The 27,645-nt window shown below is 45.4% G+C and overlaps 1 protein-coding gene across 3 annotated transcripts in view; it reads right to left on the bottom strand.

The window, feature by feature from the left end:
* ACSS2 (acyl-CoA synthetase short chain family member 2) overlaps positions 1-26,136 on the bottom strand; it is a 74,348-nt gene extending 48,212 nt beyond the window's left edge. Inside the window, exons 1-2 of one of the 3 annotated variants that reach the window (XM_039498327.1) lie at positions 25,925-26,136; positions 23,204-23,399 (exon numbers count right to left, since the gene is read on the bottom strand). In XM_039498327.1, the coding sequence (XP_039354261.1) occupies positions 23,204-23,399; positions 25,925-26,048 (320 nt within the window). In that variant the 5' untranslated portion in view covers positions 26,049-26,136. Of the gene's footprint in view, positions 1-23,203; positions 23,400-24,502; positions 24,525-25,924 lie in introns of those variants that run through there. The other 2 variants (XM_039498328.1, XM_039498331.1) reach the window with 2 other exon arrangements.
* Between the last annotated feature and the right edge of the window lie 1,509 nt (positions 26,137-27,645).

The following is a 27,645-nucleotide window of genomic DNA, read 5'->3' as shown; positions in this document are numbered from 1 at the left end:
GGCATTGCAGCTTCTGTGCACCTACTGTTGCAGAGGAAGCACAAACTGACCTGGCAAACATTTCTCTGCCTGGGCGCTGCTGCCACTGTTGATGCTGTGCATCAACAAAGTGTGAATTGAACCAGCTGGTGTTGTTTCACTCCCTGTTTCTAATGGTCCTGGTAGCAAGAATCCAGAGTTACCCAACACAGGGCAGGAAAATGGTATTTCCAAGTTTATATGAAGTTATTACAAACAGAGGATAAGAGACACCAGTATGAACACACTACTCTTTCAAAGTGCATTTCATCAGTAGATCTCAAAGTGCTTTACAAAGGAGGTCCATATCATTAGGCCCAGTTTACCAATGGGGAAACTGAGGCAGAGGTGAAGTGGTTTGCCCAAAGTCACCCAGAAGGACAGTAGCAGAGCTGAGACTACAAGTGGATCTCCAGAGTCCCAGTCCAGTGGGTTATCCACTAGGCCACACTGCCTCCCACCCCCAGTACCCATTCCATTCTGCCCAGCAAGCTAATCGTCTGAAGGAGAACAGAGCTTCACAGCACAAACTTCAGAATATATCTGAAAACTAAGTGCAATTCTAACGAGATTTTTGGTGTCCCTGCTGCTGGCCGCAACCACCTTGCTGGATGAGTTATCCATGGAGATTGTTAAATGACAAAAGCACATTTGATTTTTAAAATTTCAGCCCCAACTCTGCAATTGAATCTGCACAGATTCACGCCCAAACCCATGCAGAACCCCAAGGGATTAACCTAGGTAAGGATTTTTTTTTTAAACTGTCTTTGTCATGTCCCTTTAAGCCTAAAAAGATTTCTATCACCTGCAAAGGTCCTTAGCACTGCCTTTACGAGTAACACTTCACTAATGTTAAAATGCAACCTACAGTCATAAGCAGCAAACAGAACCTGTCCACACACAGAAAAACCAAGCAGGCAGCTCCCACTCTCCTGTATCAGAGTCAGCTCTGCATTAATATGATGCCTTTTGGCCAGTCAGTCTAATTAAAGCAAGGCAGGAAATTCTGGGCCATTTATATTACTTACAGCCTTTCAGAACTTGAGAAACTGCCAGGAGCTTTTAAGAAAATTACACTTGTTCTTTCCAGTCCAAACACTGCTTTGCATTCTGTGCTGCTCCTACAGCCCTGAAGTCACCCAGCTGGAGAAGGACGCTGCACCAGAATGCATAGATTTGTCTAGTAGATATCTAGATTGGTGGGGTTATTTCATCTTGTTTGCGGAGCTATGCAATAAAATTCACTAGAAGTATCAGATTTTGCTGGACTGAAGACTCTGCCTGGACACCGCTGATGAAGTCATCACAGAAATTCTCTCCTCAGTGGATGGGGCTCAATTAATAACTACACATTCACTCAACACACACCTCTGTAGCTAGCAGCCAGCATACGCACATTAGTGAAGCAGAGCAGCATGGCCTTCGTTTCACACTGGACAGTAGGGAGGCTACCTACCTTCTCTAAGGACCCATTAATGCCCCTTACAGAAATGCTTCCAGTTACACCTTTGTATTTCACTAAGCAAAAAACAGAATCTCAGGTGAAGAACGTTTAAATCAAATACAAACACTTGCAAATTGTTTGGCTGTCGTATACAGCGTTACTCAGCGTTGACTACTATATAAATATAGGCCAGGGGAAGTTTCTGTCTCCCCCATCCATAACTTTGGGTTACACGACTCTGCTAGCCTAACTACAGTAGTAACTACGCCCAGCCTAGAGAATGTATGTTGTGCCTATTGGTTGATACACAGTAAGTGCCGTTTAGAGAGAACACCTTACTGCTAAGCCTTTTTTAAACAATGTATTTCATTCCCAAAAGCTTGTTTTCAGGGCAGGTCTACAATTGTGATGCTTTCTCAGGGCCGTCCAGAACTATAGGCGACCTTGTTACCTTTCTCCTTTATCAAAACAGATTTGTTGGTGTTAAACTGATAACAGCGCCCTGTAACTAGAGCCCTGCATGGATACGAAATTTGTACCTGCATCCAATCCACAAACATGGTCCACGGATATCCACAGATTTGCCGCGCTCTACCTGTAACCCCAGTTTGTCAGCCAGCCAAACTCCCTAGGATTCTGCCAGCCCTCCTAGGAGAAACTGACTGGATACACCCTAATCCCCAAACCCTTTGGAAGAGCGCTCCTCTGCATTATGCAGCTCATCACTGGACACTCACAGACATTTAGGGTGACCAGATGTCCCGATTTAATAGGGACAGTCCCAATTTTTGGGTCTTTTTCTTATATAGGCTCCTATTACCCTCCACCCCGTCCCAATTATTCACACTTGCTGTCTGGTCATCCTACAGACATTACCTCTGCTGTCTCCCATGTGTTGATTTCACAATGCTTAATTTACATTAAAGGCAGGAGGATAACTACCTTCCCTCCTGTCTGGAAGGAAACCTGTTTCTCCCTTTGTTTGGTTACAAATTTTAAAGTATATCAGTAACTATTCATAATTCTTCATTTAGAGTTAACATACACGTTTTCACAATGATATTAATTACCAGTGTGTTACCAGCTTTCATTTGATACCTTACAAGACACTAGTAATGTACGAAAAATGCTCCTTGGATTACGCAAAATCCAGTGATTCATTCAGACTTTTGAAGTAGGCTTGTTACGAATTAACAAGCAAAGGAATAGTAACAGCAATGTTTAATTGATTGAAGGATATTTACTTTGTATATTTGACATGTGATGCTGACCATTTGTGTTTTAACAGTTTATAAAGCTTTAACCTTTTGAACCCCAATGTGTACTGTCCTTGAATAATTGTCTGACCCCACAGTGAAAATTTAAAATAGATAAAAATCTTTAAAAATGCTTAAAAATAAACCTGGATATTATCCACCACAATTATAAAACCTGAAAGTCACATTCTGCCAAGCCTACATGTAAGTGTGGTTATAGATAGCAGCCACACAGTGTTTCTATTGTACATGACTTTAACCCCAGCGGCTCCCTTGCTGGTTCAAGGGCACAGATACCGACATTCTCCAGCACAATCTGTAGGTCCAAATCTTGCACATATGTGTTTGTACTTTTCTCCATCTGGAAGCCAGGGTGTCAAGCTCTAACCCACAGAGTTTATTATAAATCAGCAACACAGAAATATGGGAACGGACAGACTGGATCAGACCCAAGGGCTACAGCTCAGTGCCCTGCCTCTGACCATGCCAGCATTGGATGCTTTAGAGCAGTGATACTCAGTCTGAGGCTCTCAAGCTGCCAGTGGCTTTTTTAATGTGTCTCCTGTGGCTCTTGACAGCACATGATATTAAAACACTCTGTCTGAATACAGAGCAGGACAGTAAATGAAGCAATGAATTCACACTGCTGTGGCTCTTTTCGGTAATGTTAATGGCTAATTTGGCTTATGAACCACTGAGATCTGATATAATTTGCAGTAGAGGAAGGTGTAAAAGCCCTGCCATAGCAGATGTGAGATAATCTGCCCCTCATATAAGTCTGACACTGATCTCTCAGAGATTGGCTTCATGCGGCTTAATATCTCTGCCAATATTTGTCAACAATAACAGTTAACTTCTTATCCATATTATCTTGTTAGATTCAGCAGGTGACAAACTAGTTTACCAGCTGTGCCCCCAAACAGCTAACGAGCAGGGAATGCATCTGCAAGAGTGTCCTTAACTAGGCATAAGCCTCACATTAAACCTTGAATATCAACTGATCTGTGCATCATCCATGTGCTTTCCTTGCCTTGCAGCAGGTAGGGGTAGACAGTGGCTCTCCGGAAGGCTGACAGACAAGCAATCCCATTAGAATAGAGGTCAGTGAACCCGAAAAACTTGCTGCAGCAATGCTGGGCAGTTATAAAACTGTGATTAAGGTTCGTTTGTTTTCTCCAGCTCACAAAAAGCTCTACTGGACAAGTGACACATTCCTTGGAAAAGGAAAAAGGCATGCGTAACACAGAGCATCCAATAGATAGAAGATACATGGGAAGACACCAAAAGAAAAAGAAAAACAGGAAGAAATTCTTGAGCTAGTTATCTGTGAGAGACATTTTAACTGATGAGTTTGAGTACATGATTGTCCCAAATCAGCACTGGTTGGAAAGAATAATGCACAGAAAAGCCAGTTCTTATATAGGAGAGTGAAAATAAAAGGATTGATTTACCAGAGTGTCTGTAATTTTTCCTCAAATCCTGGGAATCTGTGCAATAAGGATCAGGTGCAGCTTGGCACATGTTCCAGAAGATTGTGCAAGTCAAGGTTATCTCTTTAGTACTGTACACTACACAAATGATGGTTTCTCTTGTGTGTGTGTTACTTTTTCTGTATGGTGGCCCATCTCAATAGCTTCAAACAGCGGGCACATCCTGTTAGAAGTTAATCAAGACGTAAAGCTCTATCATGTAAACAAATGACAAGTGCTGAGAGTCTCCTAGAGAGGATTTTATTTCTGTCCTCTTCATGCTTTGGAGCCATTTACCTGCAGGATTTAAAAACCTTTTGCCCAGAACATGTAGGAAGCTTCCCCAGGCAAGTGTCAACCCTTTAAAATAAAAGCTTAGATTCTGTACAAAAGTTTCTGGCCTTTATGGTTACAAAGATAACCCTTCAAACATGAACCAAGGTTAAACCAATGTAATGTTCAGTCTGCAGACAGACTGCTCCAGTGCTGCTGCTGCTGCCCAGAGCTTCCATAAGCTGCAGGAGCGAAAACTAGCCAGTCTTGCTAGTTTAACAATGCGGCTTTTCAGATCCAGGTGGACAGCCCTGAAGTTGACAGCCATCAGGTCAGTGTCATTCTTCAACAGCTTACAAACATTCCTAACTGCAGAGACAGGTGTGAGAACTATTCTCAGGGGAAGGGAACTCAAAAGTGAAGCCCAAAATGTGAGGGGAGAGAACCCTCTTCTTCCCCCCTTGCAGCCACCAGGAGACTGGGGAAGGTGTAAGGTAGCAAAGATTCAGCACCTGCACAGAAACCAGGAGGTTCGAGGAAAGAAGGAGGGCAGGGTGTTGGGAAGGACAGAGGAAGAGAACTTGATGTTTATCAAACACTAACAAAATAACATAAAAGAAGGAGTCCCCAGAGCAGGGTCCAGGGACAGCACCCTCAGAGGAATCCCAGCACGCTTCCCTTTCTCAACAGACAGAGGGGTCAGGAGATGCCCTCTCTCCGATGCACTGTCCCCGATTGGTGAGGTGCCCATACCTCTGGGGTTAATAGGTTTAGTCCTCTGGCTATTGCATGTCTGGTAAAGTTTCCAATATCTGTGGGGTACCTGAATGGGGGAGGCTGGAAAGGTCTGGTGTTAGAACAGAAATAAAGCAGTCAGAAAGATTTAGGGGAAAACAAAGGAAAAATATGCAACAAAAGGTAGGAAAAAGGAAAAAAGCAGAGGGTGAAGACAACTCAGGAAGAGATGTATCGTACTCTGTGAAAGGCAAAAACCTGGGGAGTGGAAAGAAGGAAAGAAAAGAGAAGGTCTGACAACTCCAAGGGATGTAGTAATGTGGGTTATTGGAGCAGGATTCATATATACTACTAGATGGATTTGCCCAACATTTTGTGGCATTTCACCAGCTCCGTAATGAGTCAAATACTATTCAGTAAATAGATTAGCACAGCATTGGTGAAATTAGCCTATGAAATTTTATTTTCTGCTATTTGACCAGCCCTGGTAGTTAAGCTATAGTCAGGAAACCATCCCCTACACAGAACTGACAATATGCTACACACAGAAGCAGCAAGAACTGTTAAAATGTCAGGAACACGGTGGCTCAAGCAATTTTTTGCCCAGAGTAGCAGGCTTATTCCTAGGACTAGGAGGGGTAATATGCATTTTTCAAGCCCTGTTCATCAGTGACTGTGTTGACTATCTGCTCCTGGATTAAAGTCTTTGTATACAAACACAGATGACTTGCACAAGATTGAAGTGTTAATGTATATTCCGAAAGCCTTCTATTGGACTCTTTCATTCTCTTTCCAAGCTCCAGCCCCTCCCCATACTCACCTCTCCACTTCCCCAGGTCCATTTCCCCCATGCGTCGTTTGTCCCTGCCCAGTAAAGGACGAGGGTCATTAGAACAGCTTTATATTTTGCATAACTGGACTTTTGAGACAGCACCAGCAAGAAATTGATGTGTATTATAATATGGAACTATTTTCATTCTGCTGGTGCTAGGAAAGTGATACTGACATAACTGCCACCAGCAACTACAAGATTATCCCATTGAGACATCCAAAACACGGAAAGGGAAGCATTTGGAGGAAGCTAAGCAAAAATCCTGATGTGTCCATTACTCTGTGTCACTGAAGATTTACTGAAGATATTTTATTTTCCTCCAATACACAACAGAAACCCATTGCTCTAAAATGCACTGCTCATTTTGCAGGCATATCTATGACATTAGCAAGTATTTAAGTGGATTACATTGCAGTAGCTATGGTGGTACATACGCCATTCCTATCTTAGTAAGTATCTTACTTGTGGTTCTCTTGTCTGCCCAGAATAATTTCATCTCAGAGATCTGTATCTGTTTTCTCTCCAAGGTTAATTTCATAATGAGGACAAATAGTAATTTAGACGAGCTTTCAGCCAGTCATAGAAACTGAGTGTAATCACTTAAAGCCTGGCACAAATCCATGCAGACAGAAGATGAGAGATTCATGCCTATTTATCTTGCCACGGAAAAACACCATGGTAGCAAGAGAAAAAGTTACCCACATCTGCATGTGCCTTCAAGGTGCAGATTAGCTCATTCTGTAGCTCAAACTGTACTTGATATTTTCTTCTTTTGAACGTTCACTCAACTTTTAAAATAATCTTCCATGAACAATTTAATCTACCACAGTATTATTCACTACAGCCAACCAGCAAAGTTACAGGTGGAAGCAACAGTGAGTTGTGTACAGAAACAACAGGTATACAAACTACCACTTCCAAAAGGAGAGTCATGTGGAGAGCAGGAATTCCTTCATGAGTGTTTCTAGTTCTCAAACAAGTTAGACTTATTTGGTTTGCCCTCTGGCCAGGGTTCTCCTCACTTGGTGTTCTAAGAAAGATGGCATCAAAGGCAGAAGTTAGCCTAAGCAATTTAGTTGTAATGTCTGCTTTCCCTGAACTACTAGCTGCACCAACACACTTGGAAGCTGAGCCCAGCCCTGTCCTCCCCAGTGACTGGGTACACCAGTATAGCCATCAATGGACCCTCTGGATGCTACAGTACTCTAAGCCCAAAAACCCAGAACCAGGTTGCCCACAGATATGTGCCTATTCCTAGTGAGAACACAGACTTCTACAGACTGATTGTTTCTGCAGTTTCCACAGGAATTCTGCATCCCTGGCTTTCCATCAGCTCTGCCCAGGGGGTCTGTAACTTGGCGATTGAGCTTGTTGGGCCAGGAATCTCATTCACCCTCTTTCTTTCTGGGAGTTTTTAACTTTCTTCTTTGGGTAGGGACAGCAGCGATCCGGAGCCAGTGGGAGCCGTGATCGGACGGACCTGGGGATGGGGGCAGGTAAACACACCGGCCCAGCCCGCCAAGGGCTTTCCCTACACAAGCGGCAACCCCTATTTGAGAAACCCTGGCTTAAGCAAAGCCAACTCCTTACCAAACAAAGCACCTGGGTTTGGTTGAGTTGCAAAGGTACAAACCGACTTGTTTTGTAAACTCCAGAATATTTCCATTGTTTGCTGCCTCACTCAGTTGCTATCGTGACACGCCTTATGAACAAGAAGGCTAACTGGTACCAGTTATAGTAGGGGTTTTGAGGATACCTGTCTACCGAAAACCAAAGCCATTAAAATATTTCCCCAATTGGGCCAATTATAACAGCACAGAAATGTTAAGTCTGGGAGGGTTTAACTAAAGCAAGAAAACACGCCCGCCATGGCCTTTAGATGGGTCATGTGTTTTTTCATAGATTCCAAGGCCAGAAGGGACCACTGTGATCATCTAGTCTGGACAGTATAACACAGGCCAGAGAGCTACCCCAAAATAATTCCTAGAGCAGATCTTTTAGAAAAACATCCAATCTTAATTTAAAATTTGCCAACAATGGAGAATCCACCACAACCCTGGGTAAATTGTTCCACTGGTTAATTACTCTCATGGTTAAATTTACACCCTATTTGCAGATTGAGTTAAGTAGTACCTGTCCTCCTGCATACAACAGCTGTGGATGTAACAGCAAGTACAGATATTTACTTCAGCAACTTCAAGGATGTGCATCTGCATTTAAGTTCACTTCAGTGCCTCATACAGGAAAATGTACTAGGGAAGTGTTGCAGAACAGGATCTGGCTGATTATGCATGTCCCAGTTTTTCAGACTCTTGGTCTTTACAATTACTGGGGTCTCCAGAAGTGGTTGCCAGGATGACTGCACTCCAAAGCCACTCATGCACCAAAACGCCCTCGCAAATACAAAACATCAACAGTAAGTGAACCATCAGCAAGCTAATCATTCACACTCAGCCCTCCTTTCACAATTATTGCTCAGTGGAAGGGAAAGCTTCAGACCTTTTTTAAAGTGACAAATCTGAGGAACTGTCCAAGATCCAGGTGTCAGTAGAGGAAGTTTTGGAACAAACTAATAAATTAAACAGTAATAAGTCACCTGGACCATGCGGTATTCACCCAAGAGTTCTGAAGGAACTACTAACTGGTATGTAACCTATCATTTCAATCAGCCTCTGTACCTGGAGGATAGAAGAGAGTAGCTAATGTAATGTGGATTTATTACAAAAGGCTCCAGAGGCGATCCAGGCAATTACAGTCTGGTAACCCTAATTTCAGTACCAGGCAGACTGGTTGAAACTAGAACCAAATTATCACACACACAGACAAACACGGTATATTGGAGAAGAGTCAGCACGGCTTTTGTAAAAAGGGAAATAACGCCTCACCAATCTATTAGAATTCTTTAAGGGAGTCAATAAACATGTGGACAAGGGTGATCCAGTGGATATAATGTATTTGGACTTTCAGAAAGCCTTTGACAAGGTCCATCACCAATGGCTCTTAAGCAAAGTAAAACAGTCATGGGATAAGAGGGAAGGTCCTTTCATGGATCAGTAACTGGTTAAAAGTCAGGAAACAAAGAGTAGGAATAAATGGTCGGTTTTCACAATGGAGAGAGATAAACAGCAGGGTCCCCCATCAATCTGTACCAGGACCTGTCCTGTTCAACATATTAATAAATGATCTAGATTAAGAAAAATGGGAAAACAGTTTGGTGGCAAAATTCGAAGATACAAAATTACTCAAGATGGTGGGGAGGGATAGCTCAGTGGTTTGAGCACTGGCCTGCTAAACCCAGGATTGTGAGTTCAATCCTTGAGGGGGCCATTTGGGGATTGGTTCTGCTTTGAGCAGGGGGTTGGACTAGATGATCTCGAGGTCCCTTCCAACCCTAATAATCTATGATTCTATGATTCAAAGCTGACTGCGAAGAGTTACAAAAGGATCTCACAAAACTGGGTGACCGGGCAACAAAATGGCAGATGAAATTCAATGTTGTTAAGTGTAAAGTAATGCACATTGGAAAACATAGTCCCAATTCTACAAACAAAATGATGGGGTCTAAATTAGCTGTTACCACTCAAGGAAGACATCCTGGAGTCATTGTGGACAGTTCTCTGAAAACATCCACTCAACATGCAGCAGCAGCAGTCAAAAAAGCTAACATTAGAAACCATATTAGGAAAGGATTAGATGATAAACAGAAAAATATAATGCTGCTATATAAATCCATGGTACGCCCACACCTTGAATACAGTGGGGCAGTTCTGGTCATCCCATTTTCAAAAAGATATATTAGAATTGCAAAAGATCCATAGAGAAGGGAAAACGAAAATGATTAGGTGTATGGAACACACGTAATACAAGGAGAGATTAAAAAGACTGGGACTTTTTGGCTTAGAAAAGAAACAACTAAGGGGGCACGTGACACAGATCTATAAAATCATAAAAGGTGTGGAAAAAGTGAATATGAAAATGTTATTTACCTCTTCACATAACAAAAGAATGAGCGTCACCAAATGAAATGAATAGGCAACTGATTTAAAAATTAACAAAAGGAAGTAACACTTCACACAACATACAGTCAACCTGTGGAACTCATTGCCATGGGATGTTGTGAAGGCCAAAAGATAAATGGGTTAAAAAGAATTAGCTATGTTCATGGGGGATAGGTCCATCAATGGCAATTAGCCACAATGGTCAGGGATGCAATCCCATGCTCTGGGTATCCCTAAACCTCCAATTGCCAGAAGCATCTGGCACCAGCCAGTGTCAGAAGACAGGATACCAGGCTAGATGGACCACTGGTCTGACCCAGTATGGCAGTTCTTATGACTTAAAGAAAGCCCGACTGTTTTCACTCTAGTGAAAGCAAGAAAACAAGCAGTCTATTGCAGTGGTTCTCAATCAGAGGGAATGGCAGCATGGAATAACTACCCAGATTCTCCCAGAATAAACTCCATTGATACAATCATGGTTAAGCAGCGTGGAAAGTGTTGGCCATACAAACATGCACAGCCATAGTTGTGAGGCAGAAAAGCTGCCATGTGAGTTCAACTCAGCTGTGTGTGTTTCACCCAGGTCAGATGAGAAAGTCACTAACTGGCTACAAAGATACCGTTAGACTCTGTCCGCATTACAAGAGTCAGTCACCGATCCCAAGGCATAAAAGAATGTGCCACTCTGTCTGGTCTTCATAAGGCAGAAACCCCCTCCACGCCACACATCTAAAGCTCACCCCTAAACATTGTTTATACCACCAAATGCAGTTTCTGGATATGGGTATCCATTCAGCAAAACAAAAAAGCTAGTTTTATTTCCATATAAATGGCTGCAATGTCACATTCTGACAATTATTTTAAGGTCTCTCCTAACAGAGAAATGTTTTTCCTCATCTAAGCTGCCATTAATTAAGCTGGACCACCAAATTTAATCACTGTATTGGTAATCTATTTTTCTGACTGTATTGTGTTAAGTAGTCTGGCTTCTTACTCAGTTACTGTCTCCAGAGATATATCATTGCTAATGCATTGCAATTTCAGGAAAGAAATCTTGCAAGAGCCATAAATTGTACACACCCTAGCAGGACAGAGAGCAAGAATGAATGCCAAACAAGATGCATAAGAAAAATTGTAGGTGGTAATCATACTTAGGAAATAGGAACTGCCACAGCAACTCAAACTAATGTTCCTTTGCAGCCTGGAACTGAATCTCTGCCAATGACAACAATGCGATGAAAAAGGACTCCGAAGAATCACCTCAGGAATAATCAAAATCAGAAGCTCCTTCCCTAACACAGGTAGTTAGCTGAGCTTTTTGCTTATGCCTTGTGCATGGGAGTTTCCACATGAACAGTATTGCAAGTGAACATGGGTGAACATTATCTATGGGGTCTTTTGCTAAAAGGGGATTGTTAGCTGAGGACTCAGCTCTGCCCTTCTACTGTGAGCCTCTGGGGTTTGTCTCTTCATGGAGCTGTTCAGGGCCAGCTGCTCCTGAATAGCTCTAGACATGGACATGATTATTCTGGAAGAAGTGTTTTGTTCCTGTGTAACATTAGTTTAATGCACTTTGCAAGTGGGGTGAAATTATGCAGGAACAAAACCCCTATTCCAGAATAAGCACATCCATGCATGGGGTTATTCAGGAATGACAGTTCCTGAATAGCTCCATGTGTATACAAGCCCTTAGTTAAAGGCACCATGCACCAGAAAAAAGAGACTGAGCAGTCACTGCCCTTTCCCTTCGGTCTTTCTCCTATATGGCCCTGGACACTCATTATCCGAGAGCAGCACCATCCCAAGCCATATCCGACCACAGAGCAAGGAAAACAAACATGGCACTGGGGAGCAATGGAAGGAAACATTCCTATGCAGGCTCCCAACTGCGTCTTGCTATCAGCCCAGCCTCAGAGAGAGGCTACGTCCTATGACAAGGAGTGGAACCTTGATTTGTTCTGCACGGAGGCCCTCTTGCACTGGGCTTCCCTGCTGTGGCAGCTCAGGTCTGTTTTGGCCCTAAGGAATTCCCCTCCCTTCACCTGCCGAGTGCCAAGCTCTGGATTTCGCTGGCTACTGTTGGTGGCCCCACTAACATTTCAAAGCAGCGTAAGGATTCCTTGCACCATTCTAGATGTTTGAGACACCAACTGTTTGCAGAAGAAAAAGTCCCAGCCTCAAGTCTTGGAAGGTGATAAGCTCTGCAGATCTTCAATGTCGATGTCAGTTCAGTGACCTGGCTTACACACAGGTCTCGTGAACAAGGGAGGGTCACTACTTTGTAAGAAGGTTGGAGTTAGTTTTATGGACAGGCGTTCTGGTCAGGAGTTACCTTCTACACTGAGATGCCTTGGGTCACATCTCAGCCCACACCATGCCTCTACTTGCTTTAACCTTCTGTTAAAGCAAGAAGTTCGCTATTCTGGTGCCAGCCTATTCTCTTCACATATTCCTCAGTGTCACAGCCAGGAACATTTCAATCTGATAGACACACAAGTCACTGCAACAAGCACTGAGGTAACCAATGTGCAAGTTCAGCATGCTCATCCATCAATGCTACGAACACAGCAGAAGCACTTCCTGGCACCTCTCTACGCTCTAGCAGTCTATACCTGCCATGCAGACTTCACGCTTTGCTTCTTGCTCAGCTTTCAGAAGCGAAAAAACAATTCCTAATGACCAAAAAACCTGTATCTCAGCTGTCTGGATAACAACGTCTGGCATGGCATGGCATGGCAAGCGAGACAATGCGTCAAGCACAGATTTATAGGTTTTAGTAAGTAGTCTGTTATAAGAGAATTGTAACGAATCACTCGTATCACTGGGCTGATACAGACTTTGCTAAATTGACAATGGGGTTTTACTGCTCTGATGTGTTTATGCATTGTCACAAAGTGTCCCCTCTGTAACTACAGCATTTCTGATGAGATGGCTGGGGCAGAGAGTTTACGACACAGGCCATTTTGAGGGTGAGTCACAGGCCATTTCTTCAATAACTGCTGGAATTCTGAAGCTCCGATCATTAAGAAATGTATATTTTAATATGGCCTAGATCTACATCTCACTCTAGGGTGGGTAGGAGTTTGATGGACACCAGACCCCAACCTGATTTGGAAAACTGCCCCCTGGAAACAAGTTTCAGACATTGGCAACTGTGTTTTCTGGGCCTAGCCACCATTCCCCTTAGACCAAGCCAACAAGATCAGAAAACATTTTACCATGCGTGACCCTGCTGCCAAGAGACTCTGCCTAGCTCCATCTCAGCTGCAGCCACACCTATCAAAAACTAATCTCATTTAATCACACTAGTTTTAAATTACAATCAGATAAACTCCCACACCCTAATACCAAACAGCTGAATATGGAGGATCTATCCGTATAACTTCACTAAGAGAACAAATACCAAGTTCCTTTCAATCTCTTCTCTGATCCTTTGTGCTTTTGATATAAATAGCCAAACCAAATGACAGTTCCCCACCTTTGTCACATCCAAACAGAGCTGGGAAGCCATTCCACTGTATTTTACACACACACACCCACCCACTCCACACCTTGGGAAGAGCTCTTATGCAATCTTGCCACTGCTAGTGCTGAGAGCCTTTCAGCTAACCATTCAGTTGGTGATTTAGTTGCTGTTGGTCCTGCTTTGAGCAGGGGATTGGACTAGATGACCTCCTGAGGTCTCTTCCAATCCTAAGAATCTATTATTCTATAAACCAGCTAGGAGACAACACTCAGAGAAGCTCACCAGGATCTCAATGGCCTTTGCTAAACAGAAGAACAAAAAGTTCAGCATCCCCAAACTGAGACTAGTTTGGCTTTACTCAGTATCCAGGAGCTGAAGCACCCCAGAGTGAGTGCCTCAGACCAGTCCCAGCTGTGATGCAGGCGTGACCTGAAATCAGTCCTCTCCACAGAACGAGATACGCATTACCGCTGAATGACCAAGGGCAAAATCAGCTGAAATGCAGTGTCCCAACATAGCTAAAGCTCTCTCGGTCCAGCTTCTGACTTCAGTTACACACTACAAATTTTCCACCACTCCCTTACTTTAAGGACAGGCTCACTGGGCAAGTCATACCCATGAGTTTGTCAACACTAGATTTTAACTCAAGTCAGTGTTTATATACTCGCCAGGACACTCCACAAACATTTGTGGTTGCCCCTAGGATCAGGCAGCTTGTGGACTTTCTTCACTGGCAGTATATATTATGGCACCTGGAAAGTCTGGCTGGCAGGAAAGTTCTGAGAAGTTTCCTGCACTGAGGGCTTCCACCTCAGTATAGTGTAGAAGCATTTTGCAGTAAGAACACCCGGGAACTGGCCTTTTGACATATGAGCTATGGAAGCATATTGGGCAATAAATATGTCCATCCCATACTCCACACTAGTAGACTTGGGGCTGGAGATATGTTGTGAGACTCCCCAGGGTTGCGCTCATTCTCAGTGGATGCTCTTTCACACCGTTTGCTCTGTCTGGTCATTTGCTTCGACAGAGCCTATTTAGTCATTTTTCCAGGTTTTCTTCCAGGATCCCTCAATAGACTGAAAATTTTGAAGGGTTTTTCTTATTTCCTGTTTTGTGCCTCTTCAAAAGACAGCCAGTCATTAAGAGTCACTGGCAGAAACCATCCCCACCCAGATGCTGAGTAAGTTTGATCCACAACATAAAGGCTTCTCTCTGTTTCATGTTTTAATATCCAGCTCTGTCTTGGTGCTTCTGGGGCTCCCACTAATGGGTTCACCCGCCACAGCTCTGTGAAGCAGGGAAGTATTCTTGCAAGATTCAGTGAATGTCACTCTTGCACTGAAAAAGCTGGCACTGCTTCTGCATTGAGTTTCATAGCAATCCCCTGGAATCTGGAACTCTCAGATTGCACCACTAGGCTACAACACATTTTAGTTACAACACAAGCACTACTTTTACCCTCATTTTTAAGGGCAGCAACTGTCTGGGTTATTCAAATATATTTGATTTATTTTACTGTTTACAGCTTTATTCCAGCCACTCTGGGTGTGTGTGCATTAGCTGGTTATTTCTGGAAGGATGGAGAGCACCAAAATGATTGACAGGGCTGGACTGCAGGGGGCTACCAACAGCACGGTATGTGAAACAGCAGTACCATCACAATGGTTTGGTACTGGCCCGTCAGCCAAAGCAGCTGAGCTCCTTAGAACATCATAGGCAGTAAAACGTGGGCTGAAAGATACTTTACAGAGCTCTTAGTAAACAAATATTACCCTCTCCAATTCCCAAGTGGCATTTTTTTCTCTTAAAGAGCATCAGGTCAGCTGGGCTGTGCCTGCACCAAGACAACCATGTTTAGAGAGGCCGAGCAGTTGAGCACAAGATAAATCAATCAGGGAGTTATTAAACTGAAGGGTGAGCGTCGAGGAGCCTGCATTCGTCACCTGCCCAAAGTGAGACAGAAAGTGGGATTTTCAAAGGAGCCCAGCAATGGCCTAACTCTGCCCCACTGAAGACAATGGGAGCATTACAACAGCCCGCAGTGAAAGCAGAGCTAGGCCAACATGGAATGCTTCTGAAAATCCACCCTCAAATGTTACAGCAACACTGGCCCAATGCTTACTTTGGGCTAGCGGCAGAGAGACTGCTCCATAATTGGGGTTCAAAGTTAATACACAAATGATACTGACGTGCGATGCGTGTCCTGATGTGTCAGGCTGCCCAGAAGCAAAGGCAAAAGCTCCTCAGCCATTTATGGTGTGAAGGCATTTGGAAGCCTTACGGGTCAGAAACTTTAAAGAGTAAGGCATGGTGAAAACACAACCTACAGCTACCATCATTATAGTATGGAGGTGTAGCCTATGGAGACTGCATGCAGCGCTTCATCCTAAGCTGTGCACGAGGCTGCTCAGATGGAGGTGGCCACCAGCATGCAATGTGCTTGTAGTTTCCAGGGGTCATTCTGCCAACTCTGAAAACTGATAACAGCAATACGTTCCAATCACTCTTGAAAATTTGTCAATGTGGGCCTCAGCTGGGCAAAATGCTTGGTTTAAATTCAAGTTTAGATTCTGGAGAACTTTATAATGTGCAGAAAAACCCCAAGTCCTGCCATCATGTATACGTCCACAGCCAGGTCATCAGCCTGCCAATGTTGTCCCACATTGGCAGGCTGTGTTAAATAACTAATCTCTCCAGTCTCCTGGTTCCTATTAACAACACTTAGCAGCAGTCAGAGAACACTGTCTGGTTTTTCCAGCAGTGCATTTCTAAACCCACTTAGCTTTCTTCCTTTCAGAGAGATTTATTTGAAGAATTTTGGAATAAATGCCCAAACACGTTGGTTATCAGCTGAAGCAGTAGCAACTCTACCAGATACTTTTCCCTCTACAATTCATCCTAATATTTGCTCCTTCTTAACACAGCACATTATGTTTACCCCAGATTCAGACTGGGCAAGTCCATTAATCGTAATATCCTCTTTTTTTTTTTTTTTTTTTTTTAAACAAAGCTGCAGTAAAACTGCCAGAATGTGTTACTGTCTCTGCTTCCCCCTTTTAAAAACGATGATTCATATTTAGAGCTCAAGAAAGCAAGTAACCAAAACGCTCTTAAAATGATCAGAGCCGGCAGGCACCGTAGAACTCTCAGAGCTGTGCCACTATCCCACTTGACCAGCAGCATGCCAATGCTACCCCAATCCTAGGCACCCCTCACTGCTCTGCCAGAGCCCCTTGGTCCTCATTTGCAGCACCCCTAGAGCTCCAATCCCACCCCTCCCTGAATACATCCCCAGACCCCTAAATCCCAAATGGCTGTCACTGCAACTGTACAATGCGCAGGCTGTCTCTCTTCAAGAGGCCAAGTTACATGCTACAGGTTGTCCTACACACAGGCCAAGGTTTAAAAAAAAAACCCAGTTACTTACCTACATTGTAACTGTTATTCTTCGAGATGTGTTGCATTATTTAATCCACTCCAGGTATGCGTGCGCCAGTGCACTCAAGATGGTATGCACACCCCTAGAGTGGAATAGACGTGGGCAATCCCTGGAAGAGCACATTTCTACCTTGGGATTTAGAGGTTGGGGCGGTATTAGGTAACCAAGTTTTTCCTTTTAACCCTCTTGCCTAGTTTGTTTATTTTTAACACCTCAAACTATTGAGGCAGTGACGACATAACCCTGTGATCTCAAAGCCACCTCAGCACCAGGTAACTAACTGCAATGCTGCATTTAGGACAAAGATCTTTTATTTCAGACAAATGAGTTATTTGGGACACATTTCCTGGTTTTCTGTTGCTTTTTAGGCGATGGCAGCAAAATCAATCACAGGAAGAGGACTCACAAGTGGCGGGGGACAGGAAATAAAAGTACTTTCAAATGTTCCTAGGCAGCAGGAGATGCTCAGGAATGATCTGCAAGGGGGAGAAACTGAAAACATCTTGCATTTACTCAAGCTGGCTTCTGCCTCTATTCCTGTTGGAGTTCTGTTATCGACAAAGAGAGTCCTTTTAAAGCGAATAAAAGTGATATGCACCATGCATGCAGAGGCAAGAGATCAGAGAGATAACTGCTGCCCTTTGTGCCGAAAAAGCAACCCCATGTGGGCAACAGTTACACTGCTGCCAGCGGTTACGACCCTGACATACCACCAAGCCTGCAACTCTGCTCTGGCTTTCAATTCCCACCCCCTGCAGCTCTGGCCACTTTACAACAGTCTTCTATTACAAATTTCAACATTAGTCAATTGCATACGGTTCCTCTGGGAGGTCTGGTGACAATTAGCAGAGCTATATCACCCCACCAGCGACTTCTGACTAACGAAATGGCACATGATTCTCCTCTCTTTCATGCTGGTGTAAACTGCAACCAAAGCGTAACATCACTCTCAGTCAGGTGTGGGAAGGAAATCAGGCCCAAGAGTTAACTTTTGGCATTCCCTTCCCATGTGTTTATTACCAGACCCTACATTACACACCATCATTGCCAATTGCTCTTCTCCAGAAAGGACAAAAACCACATACACCTCTACCTCGATATAACGCTGTCCTCGGGAGTCAAAAAATCTTACCGTGTTATAGGTGAAACCCTGTTGTATCGAACTTGCTTCGATCCACCGGAATGCACAGCCCCGCCCCACCGGAGCACTGCTTTACCACGTTATAGCCGAATTCATGTTATATAGGGTCATGTTATACCGGGGTAGAGGTGTAGCATATTTATCTGCACCATGTTCTGGAGCTAGTTATTTTCCCACAATCAGTGAGCTATATTCCATCATAATCTTGAATTCTCTCTCACCTAACTTTGCCAAAATTTAACCACCTGCCTGCAAATTAGCCTGACAAGAGCCCTCCCAAGACAGGAGATTCCGTCAAACTTGCCATCAAATTAGTCAAGGTATTTCCCGATCTAGGGATTCCCTAGAACAGAGGTTCCCAAACTTTTTTCCCTGAGGCCCACCTGTGGAGCTGCAATAGGCACCGCGGCCCACTATTAACATGCATCCATCAGGTAGAGAAGCACCCTGGGGCATGCATGGCCCCTTGTCTCAGCAGAGACTGGGGTCAGCAAGAGGACAAGGGGGACATGCACACAGCAGGTGCCACAGCCAGTCCCCACTGACACCCTCCACCTCAGCAGCGTGTTGAGTGCCTTGAGCTGGTCACCTGGCAGCCCTACACCTCAGTCACCCACCCAGCACCCTGGTGCACCTCACAGACACCCCCTGCCCAGGAAGGGCTTGGGGGCTGCCAGTGCTGAGCAAAGACAGGCGCTCAGGTCGGGCCCGACTGTTACCTTGATGGTCCCAATCATCCACCACTAATCCTCGATCCCTATGAGGACTGTGGGGCTGATACTCCAGGGGGCCGACAGCCACACATTGGGTGAGGCAGCTCGGGAGTGGGGCTGGCCACGAACCCTCCTGCCTCCTTCAGCCGCCATGGGAGCCACCACTTCTCGGAGCCGGCCCCTTCTATTGACCCTCTGCCTCCATTTCACCCTCCAGGGGCGCTGGGCTCCTCTAGCCCTGGACAGGGGCCACCACTCCACCAATGTATAGTTTGGGGGGCAATGCCCCACCATGCCCCCCAACTCCGCCCATGGTGGACCATGCAGGACTGTGTTGCAGCCCACCTTTCGGCCGTGGCCCACACGTTGGGAACTCCTGCCCTAGAAGGGCTGTCTGGACTTTCAGAGTCTCTCAGAGTCTTTTTGACCTGTCATAGCTCAAAAATACTTGGATCTAAACTCCCAACATTTGTATTCCAGAGATGGCTGAGTGCTTTTCACTAATGTGGGGGTGGAGGGAATAGTTATAATTAGTTCTGGGGGAGGTATAAGCACTTTAAGTTGTGTGCATGTTTCCAATGTACAATGCTCTCCTTCTGACACTCTCAGCCCCTGCTTACAGACTTCCTAAAGGCCGACTCCATAGCTACTGTGCCATATTCTCCTCAGGTCCATAGCCACATGTGCCTTATGTTCCTTGTACCACTTACTCCTGGGGGAATTCTGCACTACTGCGCATGCACAGATTTTTTCCCATGTTTCCCTGCAGATTTTTTTTCTCCTCACAAAATACATTCTGCAGGAGAGGCACTACAGTTACACCTTTCGACCACCAGGTGCTGCTGTGGCACCAGAACAGAGGGCAACCAGCTCACCGGCCATAGCAGCTAGCCATGGAGAGGAAGGAGGTGGTCGCGTTCCTCACAGCATCCGGCCCGCAGGGCCAGGCGAGGAGGCAGAGGATGAGGCGGGGGGACAGACAGAGCAGGGCACACGGAGCTGCTGGAGAGGTCACATAGATTGGGGTTCAGAACGGCTAGTGGTGGGGACATACTGGGGCGGGAGCTGAATAGGAGTGGGGTTGCAGGGCCACATGGGGACAGAAATGGAGGGGGTAGCGGTGGGACATATGGGAACAGGAGCAGATGTGCCCGACTAAATGGGAGAGGCTAGGGGTCAGCTAGTGAATGCACGGGGGAAGCGCCCCAACTCCCTAACAACCCCCCAAAAAACCCTGTTCCATATTTCTCCCACCCACATCCAACAACCCTCCAGGTTCACCCCCAGGCTTCTTCCCAGCTTCCTTCTCCCTCAGCTCCTTCATTACCCCTGACTCCTCCAATTCTTTATACTGCTTCTACAGGGTGCGGGAAATACATTTCTGTAGTGTAGTTAAAATGAAGTATTCCTCACAGTTCTGTATTAATATACTTAGTGAGGAATCTATTTGTCAAAAATCATTTCTTGAATCTTTTTTGTTATCTGTATTGTTACAAACATACTTGCTGAGAGGTATTTTGAAATAAATTACCAAAATAATTGAAACTGGTGTGATTATATTGTGTTATTTTGACAAATAAAATATGCAGAATTTTAAAATAGTGTGCAGAATTTTTAATGTTTTGGTGCAGAATCCCCCCAGGAGTAACCGCTGCATGCACATCTTATAGCTACAGACATTCTAAAGCCAGCTTCAGAACAAGCAGGTCATGCCGGCTTTAGAATGTTCATAAGCAAGCCAAAGATTTCTCCAACAATATTTTAATTTATGACCCTTGTGTGCTACTAAAATTTATTTTACCACCACCACATCAGTTCTGCAAGATGTCCAGAACCAATATTTACATCTCTGACATCCACTGAGTGTGTCAGACACTCTTACAAAGCCTGTCAAATCAAATCCAAAGAACTTCAGGGAAACAACATTTTTTACCCTTACTGAAGGTTGAAAGTCAGAACCTTCTACATACAGGTTTATATGAACTCCAATTGCCCAGCCTGAATGAACAAAACATGCTCATGCACATAGAAATCCTGGCCCGATTGCCAACCTGCCATACAGTTTGTAAGGTGTGTACTTTTACCTGAATGAGTTTACAAAAGGAATTTAAAGAGTCATCTTAAATTTAGAAAAGCTGCAGAATTTGTTCAGTATGTATGTAAATAAATATTTTTCACCAATATGTAGGCCTGTCTATACTAATAAAAATTTACCAGTATAACTATTTCTTAGGGTGGGGTGATTTTTTATTGATGTTTCACTGGTTAAAGCTCTTGTGTGGATACAGTTATATTGGTATAAAGGTGACTTGTACCAGTCTCCTCCCACTACAAGAATAGTTACAACAGTATTAAAGTACCTTTCTACTGGGGCCATGTCTACACTACAGACTTCTGCCAGCATAGCTGTGTCAGTTAGTATGAAGAGGTGTGATTCCCCAATCGACACAGCTATGCCAGCAGAAGCCTCTAGTGAGGACATAATTATACCAACAGAATTGTGTTTTTACAGTGTAGCTTGTTTTGCTCAGGATGTGTATGAAATAAGTTATACCAGTAAAAGCACACCTTTGGCCAGTATAAGCTACATCCACACTAGGATCAGTATACCTGTACTGGTAAAGAACCCCTAGTGTGGACATGGTCCAATATACTAATATAAATGCATCCAGTCTAGAGGGTTGTACCACTTTGACTACAGCGCTACACTTCAGAGTTGTACAGCTTCCTTCCATACTACCACTGGTTCTTACCACATAAGACCCACAATTGAGGATTCTATGCTTAAAAGGTTCATATCTGTCCGTGGGGGAGCTGAGTGTCTGATATCTTTGTATTTGGAGGCATGTGTCCCTTTGAAAGGCAGTGTGGAATGAGCACACCCAGCTTTTGTATATTATAACCAAGTACATGTTTTTCAGTGGACTGCATGTGACCCTAAAAAAACTAGGAGTCATGGGAACATGTGATATAAACAGATGCAGTCTGGTTCAAGTGATACAGAAGCACGCGACCCCTTCAAGATGAGTACGGTAGCCTAACCACTACCACGTTTTGGGAGTCACTCATACTGAGTATTCTTCAACATCGCACCTTAGCACCAAATCTCTAGGTTTTCTAGCAATTGCTTTTTTGGTTTAGGATGGGAATTCCAGGTGTAAATAACTCTATAGAAAATGTTTTCAGACCTGTTACTGGCCTAAACTTTCAGCCTTTTCCTCAATCAAGTGTTTTACCTGGGACTAAGAGCAAAACACGCAATGCTTCAACAAGAATGTACGAAAGGCACATGGACTCAACTGCACTGACATATCCATAGATTACTTTGCTTTCCACACAAAATTCAGCCTTTTTCACCTTGAGCCTGCAGCCTTGCCCAAACGGCACAAGACTGGAGCTAGGAGGTGCATTTCAATCTCGTTCTGACACTGATTTGCTTTGTGACTTTGCAGAAGTTTATATCTGACCCTCAGTTTCCTCATCTGTAAAGTGACATTTATCTGCTTCACAAGGGTATGTAGGTGCTATCAGCCAGTGACTGAGGTAGGACTACGACGTGGGAGGTGCCGCCTACCACTCCAGCACTTACTCATCTAGACCACAAGGCCCCTAGCAATGCACCATCTTCTCAGCATAGATTTTACATTATTTAGAAAATCTGCATCTGCTGACGGCAAGCTTCCTAGAATACATACTCAATTCTAGGCCAGGCCATTTTGGAATTCCGACAAGCCAGCAAAGGTTAAAACGTGTTGAAGGGGATCTCGCCACTTCATGTTTTTGCAGGTACACACCCTGGAGTTTTGAAGAAGTTAGAGAAGGTTTCACAGCCAGCATCTAATGGGAAGGTAAAGCTAATCGTAACTATGGAAAGAGCGGAGTCTCCCCATCATTTACCTCTCAGGTCATTATGTTTTAGCATGTACCTTAATAGAAGTCAGCATCAGTTATACACTTTACTCTAGGACCATGGTTTTCAACCTTTTTTCATTTGCAGACCCCTAAAAAATTTCAAATGGAGGAGCGGACCACTTTGGAAATTCAACCTGTGGTCTACGGACCCCTACCAGAGATTTTTTTAGACTGAAAACTGACTGAACAGAATGCAACTATAAATGTTGCACATGCTCGGCATGTCATTTGATCCAGAGTGAGAAAGAGCGCTAAACTGTGGGCTTCTAAAGTAACGACAACACTTCCGGGTTTTGACCTGTAGGGGGGGTATTCACATAGTTTTCATTGATCAGAAAAATGGAATGCCTTTTCTGGAATCTGAAACTTTATTTTCATAGTCACCTTTTGTGGACCCTTAGGTAGCCTGCAGACCCCCTGAGGTCCACAGACCACAGGTTGAGAACCACTGCTCCAGGATTACATGCAGACACTTTCTACATTATAATAAAAGCAGAACATTACCAGTAAAAAGCAATTTTGTCCCCAATTTTCTTTTCGTTGACATTTCTATCCAACAGGTTGTAGCAGATGTTGGTTGTAGCCCCTTTCATCCATTCAATAAAGATTTTTCCTTTTGTCACATCGAAATTGTACTTCAGAAAGGGTCCAGAGTGTTGGCTCCTCCAGTAAAATTCCTTAGCAATGTCATCCCAAAATTCTGCAAAAGTAATAGTCAAATCTTAAGTGACAAAAATGGATCAAGACACATTTAACATCTGAAGATAAAATTCAATGGTCCTTGATAGGAAACAAAAATAGGGTCAAATTCAGTGGAGGCTGCAAATCTTCTACACTTCAGCCTTTACCACCCTCATCAAGTCCCTCTCTAATACTCACTCTTATACTAAATTGGTTCAACTGAGATTACAAGACATGGTGGTGCAGTTGCAACCAACCTATTCTTCAAGTATGTGAAAGCATTTTACCTTCTTCCAAAATTTGGAGATAATAGGTTACATTTCAAACTGGCAATTTCTTCTAATGTTCAAGAGATCCATCTCCAGCTGTGTCCTCACACCATGCAGATTGTGTAACACGCCCACTCTTTCCAAAACGAAACCCCACCCCTTTTTCAAGAAGCAGATTTTTCCACTATCCCACTCTGAGCTTCAAATCACGGTGAGTAATTCCTGAGAACACCACCATTTCCTGTCGTTTTTGAAAACTAACCGTATGTCCATTATATGGACTGGTTAATATGAGCTCAGATATGGACAGCACCACCCTCACTGACAGGTTTAGACGCACAGGCATTTACCCAAGAGAATGTTTGACACAACATGCACAGTTCTGATGAAAAACTCTACACCTACTTATACTGTGCAAGCAGAGTACTTTGCATTTAGTTATAAGGAAGTCTCAAAACAGAGTGACAGCCCTGGGAAATGTACCGAGTACATTACATCTGAGAACAACAGAGAGATACCTGTGAGGTGTAGCCTAGGAGAGCATAGGAGATGGCATGCAGAGACAGTGGGAGGTGACTAACAGCCAGCCTACTTCCACTAGCAAATGCCTCCTCAATGACCTCCTCAAAACCCATATTTGTCCCTCCCCACTGCCAAACCATACAAAATACTGCTGTTAAGACAATTCCCCTCATGCCCAGTTTCCACCATAATAATCCTCTCCCCCCATCTTTCAATCCCTCCCTTCACTATATCAAATTCAAGCTTGTTACCACCTTCGAAGCCCTGTGTAACTCTGCCCCCTCTACCCGTGACTCATTCCCTGTCCTCCCCGGACCTTCCACCTCACTACCTGTTTGCCAGCATCTGACACAAATGTCCGTGCTTTCCTCCACACCGCATCTAAGGTTCAGAAAATCCTTCCTGAGTTTATGTCAAGCCTTTCCTCATGCCCAACCCTCCAGGAGAGGGATCCTCTAGGGTGCTGTAGGGGATCGATCTTGCCACTTCCTGAAGCTTTGAAGCTGTTAGAGAAGGTTTCACAGCCTGTTTCTAATGAGAAGCTAACTCTAATCGTAACTATGTCACGCCTAAGTAACTTAGACATTTAAATATATTTGTGGTGTTGACGCAAATGGATATTAGTTGCTCATACACCATAAATCTGCCCAGCTGATGAACTGTGCCTTCCTGTTTGAAAAAGATCTAGTGCACAGTGGGCACTGCAGAAATACTAATACAATTATTATATTTTTCCCACCCACAAAGATAAGGCTCATTCTAGGGAGAGGTAGAAAGGCAGGGTTGGGGTGGCAGTCACCAGCATTCTGGCATACTCTCCTTTCCAACCAGTCGCAGCAAGATCACTCTCAAGCAGTTTTGCTTCCTCGCACTGCATAAGACAGCCCTTGGGCAGCACCACAGGGCAGTGGCTCCGGCATGGGACTGCAGCCACAGACCCAAGTTCCCTTCCCAGCAGCGCTTCTAGCAACGTGCCTGCTGCCCGGGAAGTAAGAGCTTCTGTACCTCAGATTCTCCTTCTTTAACAGAGGTAACAGTGCTCACTCGCCTGGGTAAAGCCCAGCCCTGAGGCTGAAAAGCGCTCCCTTCCTCCCGCCCCACGCTGGCAGTGCCCTGCTGCATGGAGATCGGAGGGGAAGGATTTGAGGTAACGAACAGAGAACGGGTTTCAGTTTTAGAAAACACCGTCTGGCTTTACAGCCAGGGTTCCCCTAGGCAAACACAGGGCGGAAGGCCCTGCTCTGAGGCACAACGGTGCATAACTAGCACAGGGCTTAATGTGTGCCAGGACCGAGCCCCAGCACCTCTGGGCTTGGCGGTCAATTGTTAAAGTAAAAACACCCCGGGAGCCCCGCACCGCCTTCGCTCCAGAGGAAGCGCTGGTCAAGCGCACCAGAGGCTCTGCTCTGGTTCAAGCAGCAAGAGCCCAACGGGCACCTCGGCCCGCCAGGCGGGAGGGTCCGGCGGAACTGCCCGCACTCGTCTCGGTGCGAAGCCCAGCGCCCGCCGCCGCACGCTGGTTTTACCCCGCGCCTACAGGCCCGGGGCTGGCCGCAGCCGAGGGCGGCTCCAGCTCAGCTCTGCCCCGCGGGCCCCTGGCACACTAGGGCTGCACCCGGCTCCTGCCCCGGGGGCTCCCGCCCAGCACAGGCCCAGCAGGGCAGCGGGGTCCCGCCCCAGCCCGGGGAGCGGCCGGGCACCGCTGGGCCGGGGCTCCGTGCCCAGGCAGGCCTGGCCCCGCCCCGGCACTCACCGTGCGGCTCCTCCACCGAGCGGCGGTAGCGCTCCCGGTAGGCGGCCAGGCTGGGCACGTGGGCCTCCAGCACCAGGCTCTGCGGCGCCCGGAACAGCCCGTCGCGCTCGGCCGGCAGCGCCATCCTCCTGCCGGGTAGCGGGCAGGGCACTGAGCGGGGCGCGCCGCACCGCTTCGGAGCCGCCCGGGGAGTGAGGCGGGCGGGCGGACCCGTCCGGCAGGGCCCGCCCCTGGAGCCGCCCCCCCGGACCAGCGCGCCAGGGGAGCCCGGGCCGGGAAGCCTCCGCCTGGGGGCGCTTTGCCCCACCCCCGGGAGTAACCTGCCCCCGGGGCAGTGCCGCGGCGGGACTCAGCCCCTCGGGGCGCTGCACAGAGTACCCCGTCCCACGGCACTCCGCCCCCCATGACACACCCCCCCCCCAGTGTTACTACTTACTGTACACCCCCCCCGTGTCATTGCGCAGGGTTGGCTATGGTCTCCCCCTGGAACCGTGTCTGAGCGGGACTCCCTCCCCCATATTGCCCTGAGCTCAGCACTGTTGAGGAGCAGGGTTTACAGCAGAGCAAAGCAGGAGGGACCAGTCTCCCTCTGCAATTAGCGAAGAGCGGGAGCTGTGAGGACAGCCGCCCAGAGGATTCAGGGGGACTGGGGCAAAGCAATTTCAGGGGCCCCTTCCATAAAAAAAGTTGCAATACTATAGGATACTATATTCTCATGGGGGGCCCTGCGGGGCCTGGGGCAAATTGCCCCACTTGCGCCACCCCCCAAGGGGAAGCCCTGAGAAAAAGAAACATTTAAAAACCTTCTAAATCTCTGCACAAACCCAGTTTTTAGAAAAACTTCTTTTCAAGTCACCTTTACAAGGTATCACTGGTTCTCAGCATCAGCTAGTGCTAAAAGGCACTAAAGCTCGTTAAAAGAGTTGGACAAATATTTTCCGTCAAAACTTTTTTTTGATCGAAAACTAGGGATTTTTAAAAAGCAGAACAAAATCACAGACAATGGCTGCTTTCCTTCAAAATTTGTTGTGGTTTTTTTAATTGAAAAGCTGAAATTAGTCTGCCAAAACCTGAACATGATTTCAGAAGTGTATGGCCAAATATTTGCTGCTTGCTGTGTTTGATTGTTTAAAGAAACAATACAAAAATTCTGCTTAAAAAAAATCCAAAACTTTGGAACCACCTCAGCCCATCCAGTCAGAGATTTTTGCAGGTTTCTGATACTCTGCTGGCTTCCTTGACTCACATCTGTCTCCATAACTTTGGGTTCATTTAGCTTAGAACATAAGACCATAAAAATGGCCATACTGGGTCAGACCAAAGGTCCATCCAGCCCAGTATCCTGTTTACTGACAGTGGCCAATGCCAAGTGCCCCAGAGGGAGTGAACCTAACAAGTAACGATCAAGTGATCTCTCTCCTGCCATCCATCTCCACCCTCTGACAAACAGAGGCTAGGGACACCATTCCTTACCCATCCTGGCTAATAGCCATTAATGGACTTAACCTCCATGAATGCATCTGTTTCCTAGAGACTGGCTCCATGGGGTCCCTCACAAACTGGAGACGGTTACTGTGGGTTTGTCTTTAGTATAACTTATGTACATACTCCACGAACTGAGCATTTGAGCTTGTTCCAGAATCTGGGATGAGCCCATGTTGTGAAAACTGAAATGCTCAAAATAGCACATGCATGTGAATGGACACAGGGTGCTAAAATTA

This window comes from Mauremys reevesii, linkage group 13 (genome assembly GCF_016161935.1).
Source record: "Mauremys reevesii isolate NIE-2019 linkage group 13, ASM1616193v1, whole genome shotgun sequence".
NCBI classification, from domain to species: domain Eukaryota; kingdom Metazoa; phylum Chordata; order Testudines; family Geoemydidae; genus Mauremys; species Mauremys reevesii.
The sequence above is the reverse complement of the archived record's forward strand: the minus strand, read 5'-3'. Positions and strand labels throughout refer to the sequence as shown.